Genomic DNA, 15,952 nt, shown 5'->3' with positions numbered 1-15,952 from the left:
AAGAAAAAACTTCTGCAGTTCCTTACTTCTGCAGTTCCACTTTTCTTGTGGCACACACCCAGCTCATAGGGCTGTCAGGGCTTGGAGGAAGTGAATGCCTTTTCAATGAGTATTCGCACAGGAGAGAGGAAGGAGAAACATCGGAGGGCTGGAGAAAGAGTGTGAAAAAGTCTAAAGGTGGGTCCCTCCATTTACCAGCCCTCTACTCCAGTGCCTGGGCTGGCCTAGGAGGTTTGGGGGTTGTGATTGATATGCAGCCTGAAACAGATTAGAGGGGGAGGGCACTGTGGCTGTGATGAATGAGTAGAATATTCCCCAGCCGAGTTCTAGCTAAAACTTATGCAATAGTAGGCTAGACACTGTTACAAAATCTGAACTCTTGCCAACAACTGCAAGACAGGAAGGGATCCAAGAGCAAAACGGCTTTCCTCAAGCATGAAAGTGTGTCAGGACTTTTTAGGGTTGAAATGACAGCTGTAACCTGCAGACAGCTTTTCAGGAGTGCTGAACTCCAGACCTTGCTGTTTATCACCTTGGGCACGTAACAGGTATGCTGTTTTCAATTAGCTCAGTAATACCACTTTTAGTGGATAGATTTCCCTTTAAGCCACTTCTGCCCAACATTGCATATATGCAACAGGAATCAAATGTGTACACCTGCAGCCTGGGCAGAACTGAGTTAATAGTGTATCAAAATGGTAGAGAAAGAGAGAGGATGGTTTTGTTTCTAACCAGACTAGAATCAGTCATGAGAGAGTGCTAGAGACTTAAGGCATGTTATTTACAAATACGATATAACCTTTACTTATCATATACAAGCAGAGTGTAAGTGGGAACAAGCAGCAGGCATTCCTACAAAAGAGTACCCCCCTCTAGGTCCAGGTTCTTGAGATGTCTCTACTACTTACCCTTGGTAGGTCCCATCTTCCTTCTCCTCCCACCCAGCAGGCCCAGTTCTACCAACCATGTCACTCAGCAGGAGAGTGTGTACGAGTGGAGGCAGGGAATAGAAGCATTACTCAAAGGAAGGGACCAGAAGGGGCCTGAACCTCCTTGTGGGGTGAATTTTCATCACTACTCTGCAGCAGCACCTAGTCAGGAGTTGAGGCTATGGGTCTTCCAGAACGGCTGAGATCTTGGCAGCTGCCTGACAGTTCCGACCCTTGATGTTAGACATGCCCCCCTGCTGAACCTCCAGTACTGTTTCCAACCAGAAACTCTCTTTCAGAACTGCAAATTTATATCAGTTCACCATTGCCTCCATCTTCTTCTTCTTTCTCTATTGTCCCATGTATTGAATTTTAGATTGTAAGCATTTTTTGTTGTTATTACTATTTGCTCTCTCCCTTTAACCCAGCTGTGGCCAACCTTTCAACTTCAACAATTGTGTAGAAGAGGGAATCTCTGAAATTGCCTCTTCTACACAATTGTTAAAGGTCCAGGGGCCCTAAAATTGAAAGGCTGCCCACCCCTGCTTTAACCTATAAGTGCCTGTATGCTTATCCTTCACCTATCAGGAAATAATCTCTGTCTCTTAATAGATAGGCCCCATTTGGGAGACATCAGTGGGCAATCTGCTTGACAAAGGAATTGACAGCAGCTAGTAATAACTAGGGTTACCAGATACAAAGGGGGACAGAGTGCCTATACCTTTAACAGAAGAGAGAATTTGGGCAGGTGCAGCTCGGCATGGAAGGCTTTAAAAAGCTGCACCTGCCCAAATTCTCTCTTCTGTTAAAGGTATAGGCACTCTGTCCCACTTGATATCTGGTAACCCTAGTTATATACCCCTCCCTCTCAAGTTGCAACCTTATCTTTCCCTCCCCTTTCTTCATCTTAGAGAGGCACTCCCAGATTACATTTTAAACAACTTCCTGTATTTATTTCCTTAAAAGAATATTAACACTCAAATTAAAATCATATAGAGGGAAGTACTGTACTCTACCTCACTCAAGGAGCTTCTGAGGTATTGAGTGAGGGATGTCATACCTGAGCCTCTGCCAAGAATCTCTTAAGAGCTGCTGCTTCCTAAATAAATATGTTAAAGACAAGAGCATGCTTTTTAAAAACTTGATTTATATCCTGATTTTCTTCTGGAAGGGCACCCAAGGTGGCTTAAGGCTTGATAATTTTACAGCTTTGAAAATGTTATTGTCAAACAGTTGCATGTGTATCCCCAAATAAATACATAAATCAGCTTCACTTAGCACTCGAATGCTAGTACTTCAGCAATATATGTCACACAGGATGTGTAAAGGGAGTTGCATGTAAAAGTTTCTCAGCATTGCTCCTATGTTTTTGTTTGTGTTTAAATGAAAAGCAGCTATGAGAGGCAGTGAATCTGACAGAAGCAACAGTGGGAGCGTTGGATTGGGTCCATAATACTTTTCCTCTGGCCATTTCCCCACTCAAAATGGCCCAACATCTTTTCTACCTTTCTACCAATGGGGAAAAAAAATACGTGATTCTGCATCTTTTCCTCTTTGGTTCAAAAGCAGCTGAGGCGCGGGTAGTGTGGAAAAATAGACACAGGGGGAAGGGGTTAAGCACCTCTTTTACTCACAGCCGCTGCTGTTCCAAGGGGGTTTTGTGGGTCAATGATCAGACTTGCTGAAGACCAAGGTTACTTATCCTGTTCGGCTGAGGCAAGTTGAAGCACTGCAGAGGTTGTGGGCATGGGTGCCAAGGAAGGCATCTCTGTCTCCAGTTTGCGAAGGCAGGGAGAAAGACAGAAAAGGGCTTTAAAGCCAGCCCAAGTCTCGAAGAGGGGAAGCACAGCAAAGGAGCCAAGTTTGCTTTTGCAGGGGAAGGGGTGCAGATGACACAGCAAAGGGTAACAGTTCAGTGGGCGATGCAGCAGTGGCTTTTCAGTTGCACTCAGGGAAGGGAAGAAGGAAGACAGGCTGGAAAGGAAGATCGTGGCCTGCTACCTGTCATGAGTGACCCAGCACCTGTGGGTTAGGAACCGCATCAAAGTAGGTAGATATCTAAAGAATGAGGAATACAGGAGTCTGTGACCTGAGTTTGTATACCCACAATGCTCATAGGAAGGCACAGGAGCTTTGTGGCGTGAGCTCATCAAGGACCTGTTTTTTGGGTCTTGATGGCCCTTGTGTTTTTTTGACTCATATTAAACTTCCAAAGTGTAGTAGCATTTTGATGTCTACATGGTGTGGGTGTTAAGCCTGTAGTAGAAAACTTGCAAGCTCATCCACTTTTAGTTTCTGTCTGTCTGTACACTTCCTCTGGCCCATTTCTCTCCCTAGTCTAAGGGATATGTACGTCTTTTCTGAATACTTGAACTGAGTCTGAAATGCTAATTCAGTTTGGTTCATAGCTCAGTAACAGCAAGGATGGATCTGCTGGGGGAAAGTTTGTGAAGGAGTCCCATATTAAATATACAATAGCTCACAGTTCGATCAGGCATGTCTACTTAGAAGCAAGTCCCAGTGAGTTCAGTGAGAACTACTCCCAGATCAGAATGCACAGAACTGCAGCCTTAGAGGGTAAACATGCCTTGGTGAGGTTATAAAAATGTTTAAATGGCCTTGATTCTCTTTATCTCTTCCCTGGCTGCCCTGGATGACCAGTGAGAGAGTGTCTGCTTCTTTCCAGAATGGCTAATCCTTTCACTGTATAGGTGTGGCCACAGAGCTGTGTCCCCTCCAAAACAATCATGACTAAAGGCCCAGTCCTGCAGTGCGCACCGGCTCACCGCCGGCACGCACTGTCACAAACGTGCCGTAAAGATGGGAGCTAAAGATGGCTGTAAAGCATGTTTGTGAATGTTAGTACCAGAGCTAGCCCAGCACAAGGCAGTGCTGGACTAGCACTGGTGAAATGCTGGTGCTCTGCCGCTTGGCGAACCACCGGGCGGCAGAGAGGTAGGTGGGGAGATGGGGGGAGGTGGGGAGGAGTCATTCTGGTGTGGTGGGAGGCAGACAGAGGGCTGGGAGGAGGTGTGCCAGGGGAGGGAGGGGGCAGGAGGAGGGTAGGACCGGTTCAGCTGAGCTCCACTGGATCCTGAGCTCCATGTTGGGCCATGTGGCCCGACACAGAAGTCGTTGATTCTGCAGCAGCTCCAGTGTCTCAAAGACATATCTCCTTTTAGCTGTCAAATGCTCCTTTAATCGTTAATTGCACATGCAAACCTAGCAATATGCACATCCAAACCTAGACACTATACTACACTGGGTGTGTTGTTCTGAACCTAATGCTGGCAACACAGTGCTGGAGAATTTAGAAAACGAGACAACCAAGGGGAACATAACATTACGTGTGCTGCAGAAAACGTAGACAGAGAATGTTTTTTCACTCTCTTATAACACTAGAACTTGTCATCACCTAGTGAGAGTAGGTTCATTTTTATGTCAAAAGAGACACATAATTTGGGCAATTAACTATTAAAGGTGACAGCTTAAAAGGAGATTCATGGAGGATAGATCAACCATTGGTCATTCACCATGATAGCTGAAAGGAGCTTCCATGTTCAGGAGCAGTGTACTGTATTCCAAATATGTGTTGCTGGGGAGAGCAGGCATAGGAGAGAGCCATTCCCTTCATGCCCTGCTTTCTAGAAGCTTCTAACTGGTCTCATTGGGAAAGAGGATACTGAACCTTTGGTCTAATCAAGCAGAGTTCTTATAGTCTTAGAGAGGGTTAACTAAACTGCCTATCCCAGACAATTGTTTCTATTGTTTACCTGTCCCCACAATGGGGATTTTGCACATCTCCTGTGTAACTTGATCTCTTTCCCACCTTCTCTGAGAAGGAAAAGGGAGGAGGAGGAAAAGAGGAGGAAAAGGCCTCCTCAAAGTAAGGGAATGTTTGTTCCCTTACCTCAGAGCTTCTGAAGGAGTTCTCACATCTTCCAAGCTTCTCTAAAGGGCAGTTTCTACTGCAGTTTTTTTTTTGGGGTGGTGCCAAACTCCAGTACTCCATTCATGCTGAAGCACTTGTATGGAAAGTTATGGTTGTAAAGTGAGGGAAATTTCCTTTGATAGAGGTAAATTTTGATAAAAGAGGGAATTTTCTATGAAAGTGGAAATTTCTCAACATCCAAGAGCAGGTAAATTTTTCAGGAGCAACAAGTCCCATTTTATCATTTACAAGCTAACTATACTGTGTGCATCTATTTCAACAGAGTGGCTCCAAAATCTATTTTCAATTAAAAGCTACTTTCTTGTTACAGTGCTTGATGCCTCCCTCCTCTCTGGCTAAGTTCAAACTAAAGACAGTACACAAAATAACATAGGACGCAATCCTAACCAACTTTCCAGCACTGGACTAGCTGCAATGCAGCCCCAAGGTAAGGGAACAAACATACCCTTACCTTGAGGAGGCCCCCTTGACTGCCTCCCCACTGCAGGATGCAGTGCACACCACATTGGCACAGCTAGGTCAGTGCTGGAAAGTTGCTTAGGATTGCACCCATAGGGCGCAATCCTAACCTCTTATGTCAGTACTTTCCTGCACTGGCATAGCTGTGCCAATGGAACGTGTACTGCATCCTGCAGTTGGGTGCCACTCATGGAGGCCTCCTCAAAGTAAGGGAATGATTGTTCCCTTACCTCAGAACTGCATTGCCCTTATGTCAGTGCTGGAAAGCACTGACATAAGGGGTTAGGATTGCGCCCATAGTTTAACTATAGTTTGACATGTGGTCTGAACTGATAAGCCCTGGTTTGCAATAAGCCCTGGTTTGTAAACCAGAATCAGAAACCAGGGTGAGAAATGGATTTGTAAACCAAGAGTTGCAATGACAACCCATAATTACAACACCTGTCTCCAGGGGCCTTTTGTGCCATAGAAATGGGAGTGGTTAACAGAAAATTAGCTTTAAATCACAGTTCACCCATATTTTTGGAAGTTCAAACCATGATTTGAGTTCTCAGCTATGTGCCGATTCCTGATTCAGGTGCAAAACCAAACCATAGTTGGGGCTTTTGGTGGAAGGAAAAACTTCTGGGGGTAATTTGGAGTAGGGAAACTATGGACAGGGAAAGTTTTGCACACTTCTGCTCTACCTGCTGCTTCTCCACTCTTGATTGCCCCCTCTAGAAGTTTTTTTCCCTCTTCATAAAACAATTACACCTATGTGAACAGAATATTTATTTGTTCCACACATACTTCATATTGAGGTTCTGCTCACCAACGAAGAAGTACTTAATATAAGCTTGGTTTGTTCTCCTTCAGTGAGCATTGCACCTGGACATGCGTGTGTGCATCAATTTTTAACATTTATATACTGATAAGCCCTGGTGTGACCTGCTCCTGAGTTAGACCAATATTGAATTGGGCTGTTTAGTGTGCATGTAAGGGATGCATGTTCAGTGGCAGTGCAATCCGGAATGCCACAGCAAAAAGTAGCCACGTATTGCACTCCTTGTGCAGTTTCTTTAATTGCCAAAGTGCAGAACTGTATAGTATTTCTGTTTTATTTAAATGGTCCGTGTGAATGAAGGAACGACTTCTTTTGAGCAGTGCCTGTAAATCAAGCTGGAAGTCCTGCACTTCCATGTATGAAGAAATCAAGCAGGGTAAGGAGGCAGGTGATCTACTTTCTTCTCACTTTCAGCAGGTGGAAAGCAGATCAGTGTGGGCTGCATCCATGGAAGGCCAGAGAAAGGTGGTGGTAGTGGCTGGGTGAAGGACACCCTGCATCTTCCACCCTCTTGCCCCTCCCCCCTAACCTGCACCACTTTGCCTAATGGATGGGCTGCCTCTGGCACAGTTCAAGCATGCACACTAAGTAAGAATGATGCTGATTTTTAAGCATATTGTGGTAGATGGTAAATGGATAGCATCCAGAGCTGCTTACTGTAGAAAGAGGAACTGAGAAAAAGACTTGCAAGAGGTTAAAAGAAAATTTCACAAGATCTCATGTGACTTCCCCGAATCTGATCCTTTCTGAGAATAACATGAGTACTACACTTACATATAGTCAGGATCTGCACTTTACATGGCATATGAAAAATGTATTAAGAAACTAGAGAAGGAAAGTACTGACTCTTGAATACAGTTTACAGAACTGTTTAGCCAGGGGTGCTCACGCTTTTTTGGCTCGAGAGCTACTCTGAAACCCAGCAAGGCCCGAAGATCTACCAGAGTTTTTTTACAATGTTCGTGCCATCATAACATATAACATTTATGTGTACAATGTATGTTGGTGTATCTTGAGCCCCACTGAGTATAACAGGACTTACTCGTGAGTAGACATGCCTAGGATTAGGCTGTGAGGCTGCAATCCTAGCCACACTTACCTGGGAGTAAGCCCCATTGAGTACAATGGGGCTTACTCCCGGCGTTTCCTCCCAGAGGCACCTGAAGGGGGGGGGGGTCGGCACTCCACGATCTACTCATTTTGCTTTGTGATCTACCGGTAGATCGCGATCCACCTATTGAGCACCCCTGGTTTAGCTCAATGGTTCCCAAACTGGTGGGTAATGACCCACCAGCCTGGGAAGCACTGGCCAGTGCCCCTTTAAGGGGTGGGAAATGGGGGGAGGCAGTAACACAATCCCCAGGATTGCACTGCTGCAGGAGATGGGAGGGGTTTTTTTCTACTTACCTGCAGCCAGCGCTGCAGTCCTGGGGGATGTGGGGAGCCCTCCGCAGGGTTTCCTGTGCCTGCAAAAGCCTAAAAAAATAAGGGCACTTCCAGTTTTGTAGCAAAAACTGTAAGTGCCTGTTTTTTGTCCTTATTTAGGCTTTGCATGCACAGGGAACACTGTGGGGGGCTCCCCGCACCCCCAGAACTCCAGGATTGCAGTGCTGGCGGCAAGCAAGTAGAAAACCCCCCTCCCGTCCCCAGCATCAGCGTGATTCTGGGGATCATGTTGTTGCCTTCTTCCCTCCCCGGCAACCACTTACACTGCTCCCTTGTAGGAGTTTGGGAAGCACTGGTCTTATTGTCCATGTGATTTGGAAAGTACCAATTTATTCACCCTTTGGCCCCAATCTAACTCATCAAAGGCATGTTGTCTTCTTGTTTTAGGAGCTGAACATCTGTGTAGAAATGTTCAACTGCCATCCGTGCTGCAAAAAGAAGGAACAAATTCTTCTACAAGAGAAAAAAAACAACTTCATGGTCTTATAAAATATACTCAGTAGGCCCACTAAGCTCTACCGTCTCATGATGTCCTATTTCAGCCACATCACCTTAATGCTCTGTGTGCTGTTGGCGCTTTCCGCATGGCTGCATCGAGGTGCTGACAGTTTTGGGTTTCGCAAGTGTATCCTTTCCCCAAGCACACCAGGCCTTGCTATCTGTGCTGCCCAAAGCATCTCCAGCCTGAGCCATGCCACCTCCTCTCTGCCCAACTCCACTCGTTGGCTCAATGCTTCCCGTAACTCGGTGGCCAACCTGACTTTTAAGGCCTTTTCCCACCTCCCTCGCTTATCTGGACTCTATCTGGACCATAACCACATATCGGCCATTGAGTCTAATGCTTTTCAAAACTTGGGGGACCTGGAGGTGCTCGATTTGAGTTGGAACTGGCTGGCTTCCGTGGGGCCCACTGTGTTGGTCAACCTGAAGAAGCTACGTGAGCTTCACTTGGACCACAATAGAATCGCCACCTTGCACCCAAGTTTGCTCATGTCACAGATGGCTCTCCAGGAACTTCATCTTTCCTACAACAATCTCTCCTGTCTTGGAGACGTGGCAGCCGCTGTGCAAAGCTTGCCCAACCTCACCTTCCTGAACCTGGATTTCAATAAGATCTCCACTCCGTGTGCAGGTCCCAGCTGGATTGCTTTGCCGTTCCTCAGGAACCTCAGTTTAAACAGCAATGGCATTTCCACGCTGGATTTGTCCAACTGCTCCTTTCTTAGCTTGCAAAAACTAAACCTAACCTATAACAACCTGTCAGAAGTGAGAGCTGAATCCTTCCGAGCCACCCCTTTTTTAGTGGAATTATCCTTAGACAGGAACCCCGTAAACATCTCCCAGCTTATCAATGTGTCTCTTCCTAACCTGACCACGCTACACTTGTCCAGTCTAAAGCCATCATTAAACAGCAGCCTGCCAGAGGCTTGTTCTGTCTTTCGAGGCCTCCCTTCATTGACATCTTTGGATATCAAGCATTCCAATATTAAAAACTCTCAGCTGATGGAATTGGGTTCCTGCACTAACCTCACATGGTTAGATCTGTCTACCACACAGTACAAGAATAATGTGAACTTCCATTTGTTTCCTAACTTGGAGTTCCTCTCACTGGACAAGTGCAAGATGCTGACTCTCCAGGGTCAAGCTTGGGGTAAGAAGATGAACCTACGCACTCTGATCCTTAGGAGAAATTCAATATCTAACCTAATGGATCGTGTCTTCTCTCCATTGACAAAATTGAGCTACCTGGATCTGTCAAAGAACCATCTGACCAATATCTACAAGGGAAATTTTTTTGGCATGGCAGCATTGCGGACTCTCCTTCTGCAGGGCTGTCAAATCACTGCTGTTACCCGCACCACCTTCCAGTATGCTCGCAAAATGCAGTTCTTGGACTTAAGGGACAACAGTATTCGACGTGTCAAGAATCATGCCTTCGAAGTGCTCAACCATCTGGAGACTCTCCTGCTTTCTGGGAATAAAATCCTCACTGTCCAAAACTTTGCCTTCAAAAGACTCAACTCACTGAAAAGCCTCTTTCTTGATCATAACTTGCTTTACAAGTTGGGTTCAGCAACCTTTACGAAGCTCAACAAACTGGAAATCTTGGATCTCAGTCACAACAACCTCTTTGCCTACAACAAGCATGACAATCCTAGCCCTTTTGCTGGCCTCCGTTCCCTCTGTCAACTGGATCTTGGTTCTCAGAAGCCCGAACAGTTTATCTACCTCCCTGACAGACTCTTCCAAGGCCTGGAGAATCTTCAGTATCTCTCCCTGAAAAACAGCCCCAGCAAGTTGTTCTCCTACATCTCCTTTGTCAACCTGACTGGCCTAAAGTCCTTAGACATTTCTGAAATCACAGTTGACTCTTGGAGACCCACTCGTAATCTCTTCCAGGGTCTGCATAACCTAAGTCAGCTCTGGATGGAAAGCAGCTCTATCAATGACCTGCCTGAACGAATCTTTTCTGATTTGACATCTCTGGAGCAGCTCTCCCTGAGAAAAAACCACTTGAAGAACATTAGTAAAAACTTGCTTCATGGACTCCGAGCTCTGAGGTATCTAGATATCTCCGAGAACTACTTCAATTGCTCCTGTGACAATCTGTGGTTCCAAAACTGGTCTGTGTCTGACCCAAATACCCAGGTGGCCTTGCTGGGTTCCTACCGCTGCTTGAATAATGATATCTTCATTGATGTAGATCTGTCCTTCTGCTTTGAGTGGGGAAAGTACTTCTTTGCTGCCACCACAGTGGTCACCCTTTTGTTCCTGCTGGGTAGTTTGATCAGTGCCAAGTTTGGTTGGACCCTGAGGCACGGTTACTACCTGCTCAGGGGCTGGGGCTACAGGCAACTGCGCCGGAAGGGACCGGACTATCAATATGATGCCTACATTTCTTGTTGCGGACAGGACCAGGAATGGGTGGTGAACAACCTTCTGAGCAAGTTGGAAGAGCAAGGGGAGCCCTGCTTCCGGCTCTGTTTTGGGCCCAGAGATTTTGCCCCTGGAGAATATTACATGGACAACGTGCAGAATGGAATAAGCCAAAGTCGCAAGACCTTGTGCCTGGTGAGCAACAATTATTTGGAAAATGAGTGGTGCTCAATGGAAATTCATCTTGCTTGCTCCAAGATCTTTTACCAGGGGCAGGACCCGCTAGTGGTTGTCTTCATGGAGGAGATTCCCAACTATAGGTGAGTGGGAATATCTTGCTGGCAAGAGGTGGGAGTAGGAATTTTGGATGGTGAGCAAAGTTCCAGCTACCTTTATTTCTCAATGACATATTTCATCATCATCATCATCATCATCATCATCATCATCATCATAACAGGTATTTATATACCGCCTTTCTTGGTCTTTATTCAAGACTTTATTCAAGGCGGTTTACATAGGCAGGCTTATCCAAATCCCTTATTAAATAGGGATTTTTACAATTGAAAGAAGGTTCTCTCTTTCAAGAACCACTACATTCAGGTGTTTCAATCCGATCTGGCTTCACATTCTGGCCTCCATCCTCCCACGCTCAGAGCAGATGGAATAGCTCGGCTTCAGCTTGTCAGCTGTTTCAAGGTCGCACGGTGCCGGTGGCCTCGAACTGGCGACCTTGTGGATGTTATCTTCAGGCAGACGGGGAGGCTCTACCCTCTAGGCCAGACCTCCTGCCCAGGAGCATCATCTATGCTCAGTCCTGTAAATGAGTTGGGAGGGGGGAAGAGTCAGATGGTAGGGAATGGGATGGGGAATGCTGGAGGAGGTGCAAGAAGGAGAGATCCTGTTATACTTGTATACTTCTCTGAATACCGGCCACTGGCGAGGAGCAGTAGTAGAGAGCTGCTGCCTTCATGTCCCCCTTGTGTACTTGCTAGAGACATCCTGGGGGTCACTGTGAGAAGGAGGATGCTGATCTCAATGGACTTGTGAGTTGATCCTGCAGGGTTTTATTTGAGGGAGACGGTGGATGTAGTTACAGCGCTAGAGAATGGTAAAATCTCCTTTCTCTTTTAGGTTGTCTCCCTATCATCGCCTGAGGAAACTAATGAAGCAGGAGAGCTACCTCACTTGGCCTGAGAATCCAGAGGCTGAGGAAGTGTTCTGGACCAGACTGCGTGAGGCCTTGGGGCCTGGAGAACGAGAACAGGAACAAGAAGCCCTGTTCAACATAACCAAGTAGGGAAGAAACCACCATGACTAGCTTTGTGGATGGTTAAGAATAACCGCTGGCCTAAAGTGACATGAAGGAGATGGGCTGGCAGGTGCCAGTGGATTGTTCAGCTATGGAGGCCATGATGTTTTAATAATGTACAGCCATAGAGAACAATGACTTGTGGGCATGCATTAATTGTCTAGAAGAATGGTAGAATGTCTGAAGGAGAACAAATAAGACACTGTCAGTGCAATCCTGTGCATGTCTGCTCAGTGGAACTTACTTCCAGGTAAGTGTGATAGGACTGCAGCCTGTATCTAGTATGCTGGTGCTTAAGTCAGTTGCTTTTAAAATCTTGCCAAATTAAGATTTTTTTCTTTTGAAAAACCCCTTACAGACAAATGATTTTGAGTGTTTTTTTTTAAAAGTCTGTAAGCCTACAGGCAGGGTTTCTCTGTTTAACAGAATTGCTGTAAAATACCTATATGTTTAACTGCTTTAGAAATCATCATCATCATCATCATGTACTGATAGTTAGTGAAATAATAATTAATGAAATTTGAAAAGTTTCAAAATGCTAGGAGTCAACTCTAAATTCTGGAACGATGTCAAATTTGTGCAGTTTCTATTTTTACGGGTTTTAAGAGGAGAACTTGCTCTGTGTCATAACATCTGTTGTGTGTGTATATATATATATATGAGAGAGAGAGAGAGAGAGAGAGAGGTCATAGCTGTGGTGATTACAATGCATTATTTTTTTTCCAGAAGAATACGTCATTTTATCTGCAGTGCAAAATAAAAAATAAAAATGTGTCATTTTAGTGGCTTGCTGACGTGATTTGAATTTCATTAGGTGTCTGATGTGAACTAGGAAAGTGGTTCTTGCATATTGGAGCTTAAAGTGAATATGTGACCAAAAGAATGCTTCTAAATGTACTTGCAAAGCTTCAGAACAATTGTGTTGTTCCCACATGTTGGCGACCTCTATGGGTCAGTTCAGACAACGTACTCTGACTACCCAAGCAAAGCCTCAGCAATTGAAGAGGTGCTTGCTCCTGTTGAGTTTTCTTAATTGCATTTTTGTGCAGGCAGAACAAAATGCTATTAGATGCTGCTAATAACACTTTTAAAGTAGTTCTAAAATAGTATTCACAGCACCTGTTGACGGGTTGGTTAAAAGGCAACTTCCCCACTGCCAGTGGCGTAGCTAAGAGGGTGCAGGGGGTAGCAGTTACACCAGGCATCAAGCCTTAGGGGGGCAACAAGCTGAGCTTGACACTAGTGACCAGAATTGTGAAAATCTTGGTAGGTATGAATAATACCATCATATTATATATCACTGGAAAGGAAATTTAATGCAGAATGCAGTGAAACAAACCACACTGGAATATCTGTTTTCTATCAAAAGTTATGGCCAGATAACCAGAAAATGAAAACAACTGCCTTGTGGAACAAAAAGTGGATTTGCTTAACTCCAAACTGACCTATGAGACTGCTTGTTTTGAGCGCCAATGAGATGTTGTTATGATACAGCATGAAACCAATAACTTTTTATTTCCTTAATTAAATTTGATTTTGTCATGTGGGGGGGGGGTGTTACAAAATGTTGTTTGACCCCAGGTTCTAGATAGATGCCTTAGCTATGCCACTGACTGGGGGGAGGCAGCAGAGCAAGTGGGTGGTGAGCTGCTGGGGGGAGGAGGTAGGTTCCTCCCAATTTTCACCTTTTAAAAAGCCTGGGTGTGATGTCACTTCCAGTTGTGACATCACTTCCAGGGCAACATTTTGAGCTTGGCACCGGGCTACACGATCATTAGCTACGCCACTGCCCACTGCCAAGCAATTAAGAAAACTCATTGGAAGCGAGGGGGCAGGACTTGTGCACATTCGTAATTGCAAGGTGCAGGTTGCTTGGACAGTTGTTTTTTTTTGGGGGGGGGACAACGACACACAAATCACTCTGATCTAGTACAATATATATATATATGTATATATGATATATATGTATCAGTGGCCTTATGCCAGCATTACACCAGCATAAAGTAGATCCTGTTTAATTGTTCCCCATGCACATTTATCGAATGACTGAATAAGGGGAGCAGAACCCTGCTTTCTGGTCACACTTTGACCTCAGTTCACGCTCAACTGAATGTGTGAAGGGAGCTGCCATGTGAGTACAGCTGTACACATGCAGAGGTTTCCATGTGATTGGGAACCCTGATTACACAGGGTTCCTGATTGTATGTAAACCTTATGGCTGCACGTGTATTAGAGATTCAGCTACCTTTCCACCCTTCAGGAGCTTATGTGCACATGTGTGTGTGTGTGTGTGTGCCTACAGCTGCCTTCCTGCATTCTTCTAGCAGCAAACAATACCAGTTGTTTGCTATACAATACCAGCAGAAAGAAAAACAATACCAGTAGAGAAAGCACAGATAATGTAGCAGCCCGACTAGTGAATCATTCTGTAGCAATTCCACTGCCAGCCACCAATTACATTATGCACCAGTGATGCTTCCCCACAATGGTGCATTCTTTGAGTGGCTAATCAAAACATGGCGCTGATGTCACACTTCCCTCCCACACACGGCTGGGAAGAAACCGCAACACCTCTCCTCCATAAGCCCCATAGTGTTGCAAATGGGAGGGCAACAACACACAGTTTCAGCTACAAGCTCCACACCTCTCCTAAGGCAGAGGTTTGAATTTCCTCTAACTCAGCAAACCAGCAAACAGCCACTGAAGAACATGAGGTTGGCGGCTCGCTGTGTGAACAACTTTCCCATATAGACACTTGTCGGAAAGTTGCTTGCAACGTGGAAGTGTTGGTGGCTGTGTGAGAGGAGCAGGTACTGTATTTGCAAGGGAGAGGACTTCATGGAGAAGGATCAAGAAGCGCTAAAATAACAAGTCGTAATAAATAACAACGATAATAAATAAATACTGTAATACTTATTATTCACCCAACAAATCGGCAACCAAACTTGATGACACACGCGAGAATAAGAGTTCTAATATTAGCTCTGATACATGGAAATGAGAGCTGACTGATACTAACACCTTATTGGTTCCCTGCTGTGTCATAATAACATCTTATTGGCTCTTGTGGCAATCAGTCTCATTGGTCAGTTTTTGAATTAAGACGGTGGCGTAGCTGGAGGGGGGTGGATCGCTCAGTCCGGCGGGAAGGCTCAGCGGGGCAGGCAAGCCACCCCTCCCTTCTTAGTGGGGGGAGCAAAATGGAGCTGTATGGCGCACCGCCCATATGCACCGCCCCCTCCAGCTATGCCACTGAATTAAGAAAATCCACTTATTGTTACACAACGCAGTTGTGTTTTCTTTCTCTGGTTATTTGGCTATAACGTTTGATAGAATACAGATACAGGTTGTGCCTCGTTATCCACATTCTGGAACCCTCAGTGGATACCAAATCAGTGGAAAAATAGCTTTAAAGACTCACTTCCAGGTTCTTTGCTCCTCTACTGTTGCCCTGGAATGCATTTTATATAGACACTATACCACATTGAGTCACATTGAGCCATTTAACCGCATTGAGCCATTTAACAGCACAAAGGCCGGAAACTGGATTTTGGTGCTTTTTTTCCTTGTTACAAGACATTTAAAGGTGGACCTCAGTATCAGTGGTGAGTCAAATCAGTGGATAATGAGGTATGACCTGTAATTCAACATGGTTTGTTTCTAATGATAAATACCTTTATGGTTTTATTCATAAATACAAATTTTCCTAAAGATTTCCACAATTTTGGCCACTAGTGGTGTCACCATCACCCCAAGGGTGTCACCTATTGCTGTCTGCCCCCACCCCCTAATGACATCAGTGCACACAAGCACACCGGAGGCAGTGCAGGCCTGTAGCCAATCAAAGAGGACAGTGCATGGGCTACTACTAGCCCCTTTAGATAATTGCCACTGCCTGGTATAATGCCTCCAATGTTCCCAGTTATAAATGCAATTAGATTTCAGAATTGTAATGATAAAAAGCCAGCCATGTAAAAGTACTGTATATAACAAAGCTGGCTGGGTCAGGCATAGATAGGCAAGCCTTGGTGGAGGAAAACCTCTGTGTTTCTTCTTGGACTCTGGGCCTGCAGTGTGGGACAGTGCTTGCTACCGACTGCCTAATGTCTCTCCTCTACCTGTAAGTAAAGTAGGTTGGTTGATTGGTTTAAAAACCA

General features: G+C 45.2%; 2 protein-coding genes across 3 annotated transcripts in view; both read left to right on the top strand.

Moving 5' to 3' along the window:
- The window catches only part of TNNT1 (troponin T1, slow skeletal type), a 504,690-nt gene that overhangs the window by 230,374 nt on the left and 258,364 nt on the right, over positions 1-15,952 (top strand). The window lies entirely within an intron of this gene.
- Positions 107-12,563, top strand: LOC136651802 (toll-like receptor 13). 2 transcript variants are annotated; one of them, XM_066628487.1, is made up of 3 exons: positions 107-177; positions 7,997-10,806; positions 11,618-12,563. In XM_066628487.1, exons 2-3 carry the CDS (start codon positions 8,135-8,137, stop codon positions 11,781-11,783), a joined length of 2,838 nt encoding a protein of 945 aa, XP_066484584.1. In that variant the 5' UTR covers positions 107-177; positions 7,997-8,134; the 3' UTR covers positions 11,784-12,563. The 2 variants fall into 2 exon arrangements, with proteins under 2 accessions (XP_066484584.1, XP_066484585.1); XM_066628488.1 differs by lacking the exon at positions 107-177 and adding an exon at positions 498-548.

Source organism: Tiliqua scincoides, chromosome 5 (assembly GCF_035046505.1).
Source record: "Tiliqua scincoides isolate rTilSci1 chromosome 5, rTilSci1.hap2, whole genome shotgun sequence".
NCBI lineage: Eukaryota > Metazoa > Chordata > Lepidosauria > Squamata > Scincidae > Tiliqua > Tiliqua scincoides.
This window is presented reverse-complemented; position numbering and strand designations above follow the sequence as displayed.

Excerpts from the sequence above, each read along its gene's own strand:
- LOC136651802 (XM_066628487.1), top strand. The coding sequence starts at position 8,135 with ATGATGTCCTATTTCAGCCACATCACCTTAATGCTCTGTGTGCTGTTG. Across the intron at positions 10,807-11,617 it reads GAGGAGATTCCCAACTATAG|GTTGTCTCCCTATCATCGCC; the intron begins GTGAGTGGGAAT and ends TTTCTCTTTTAG.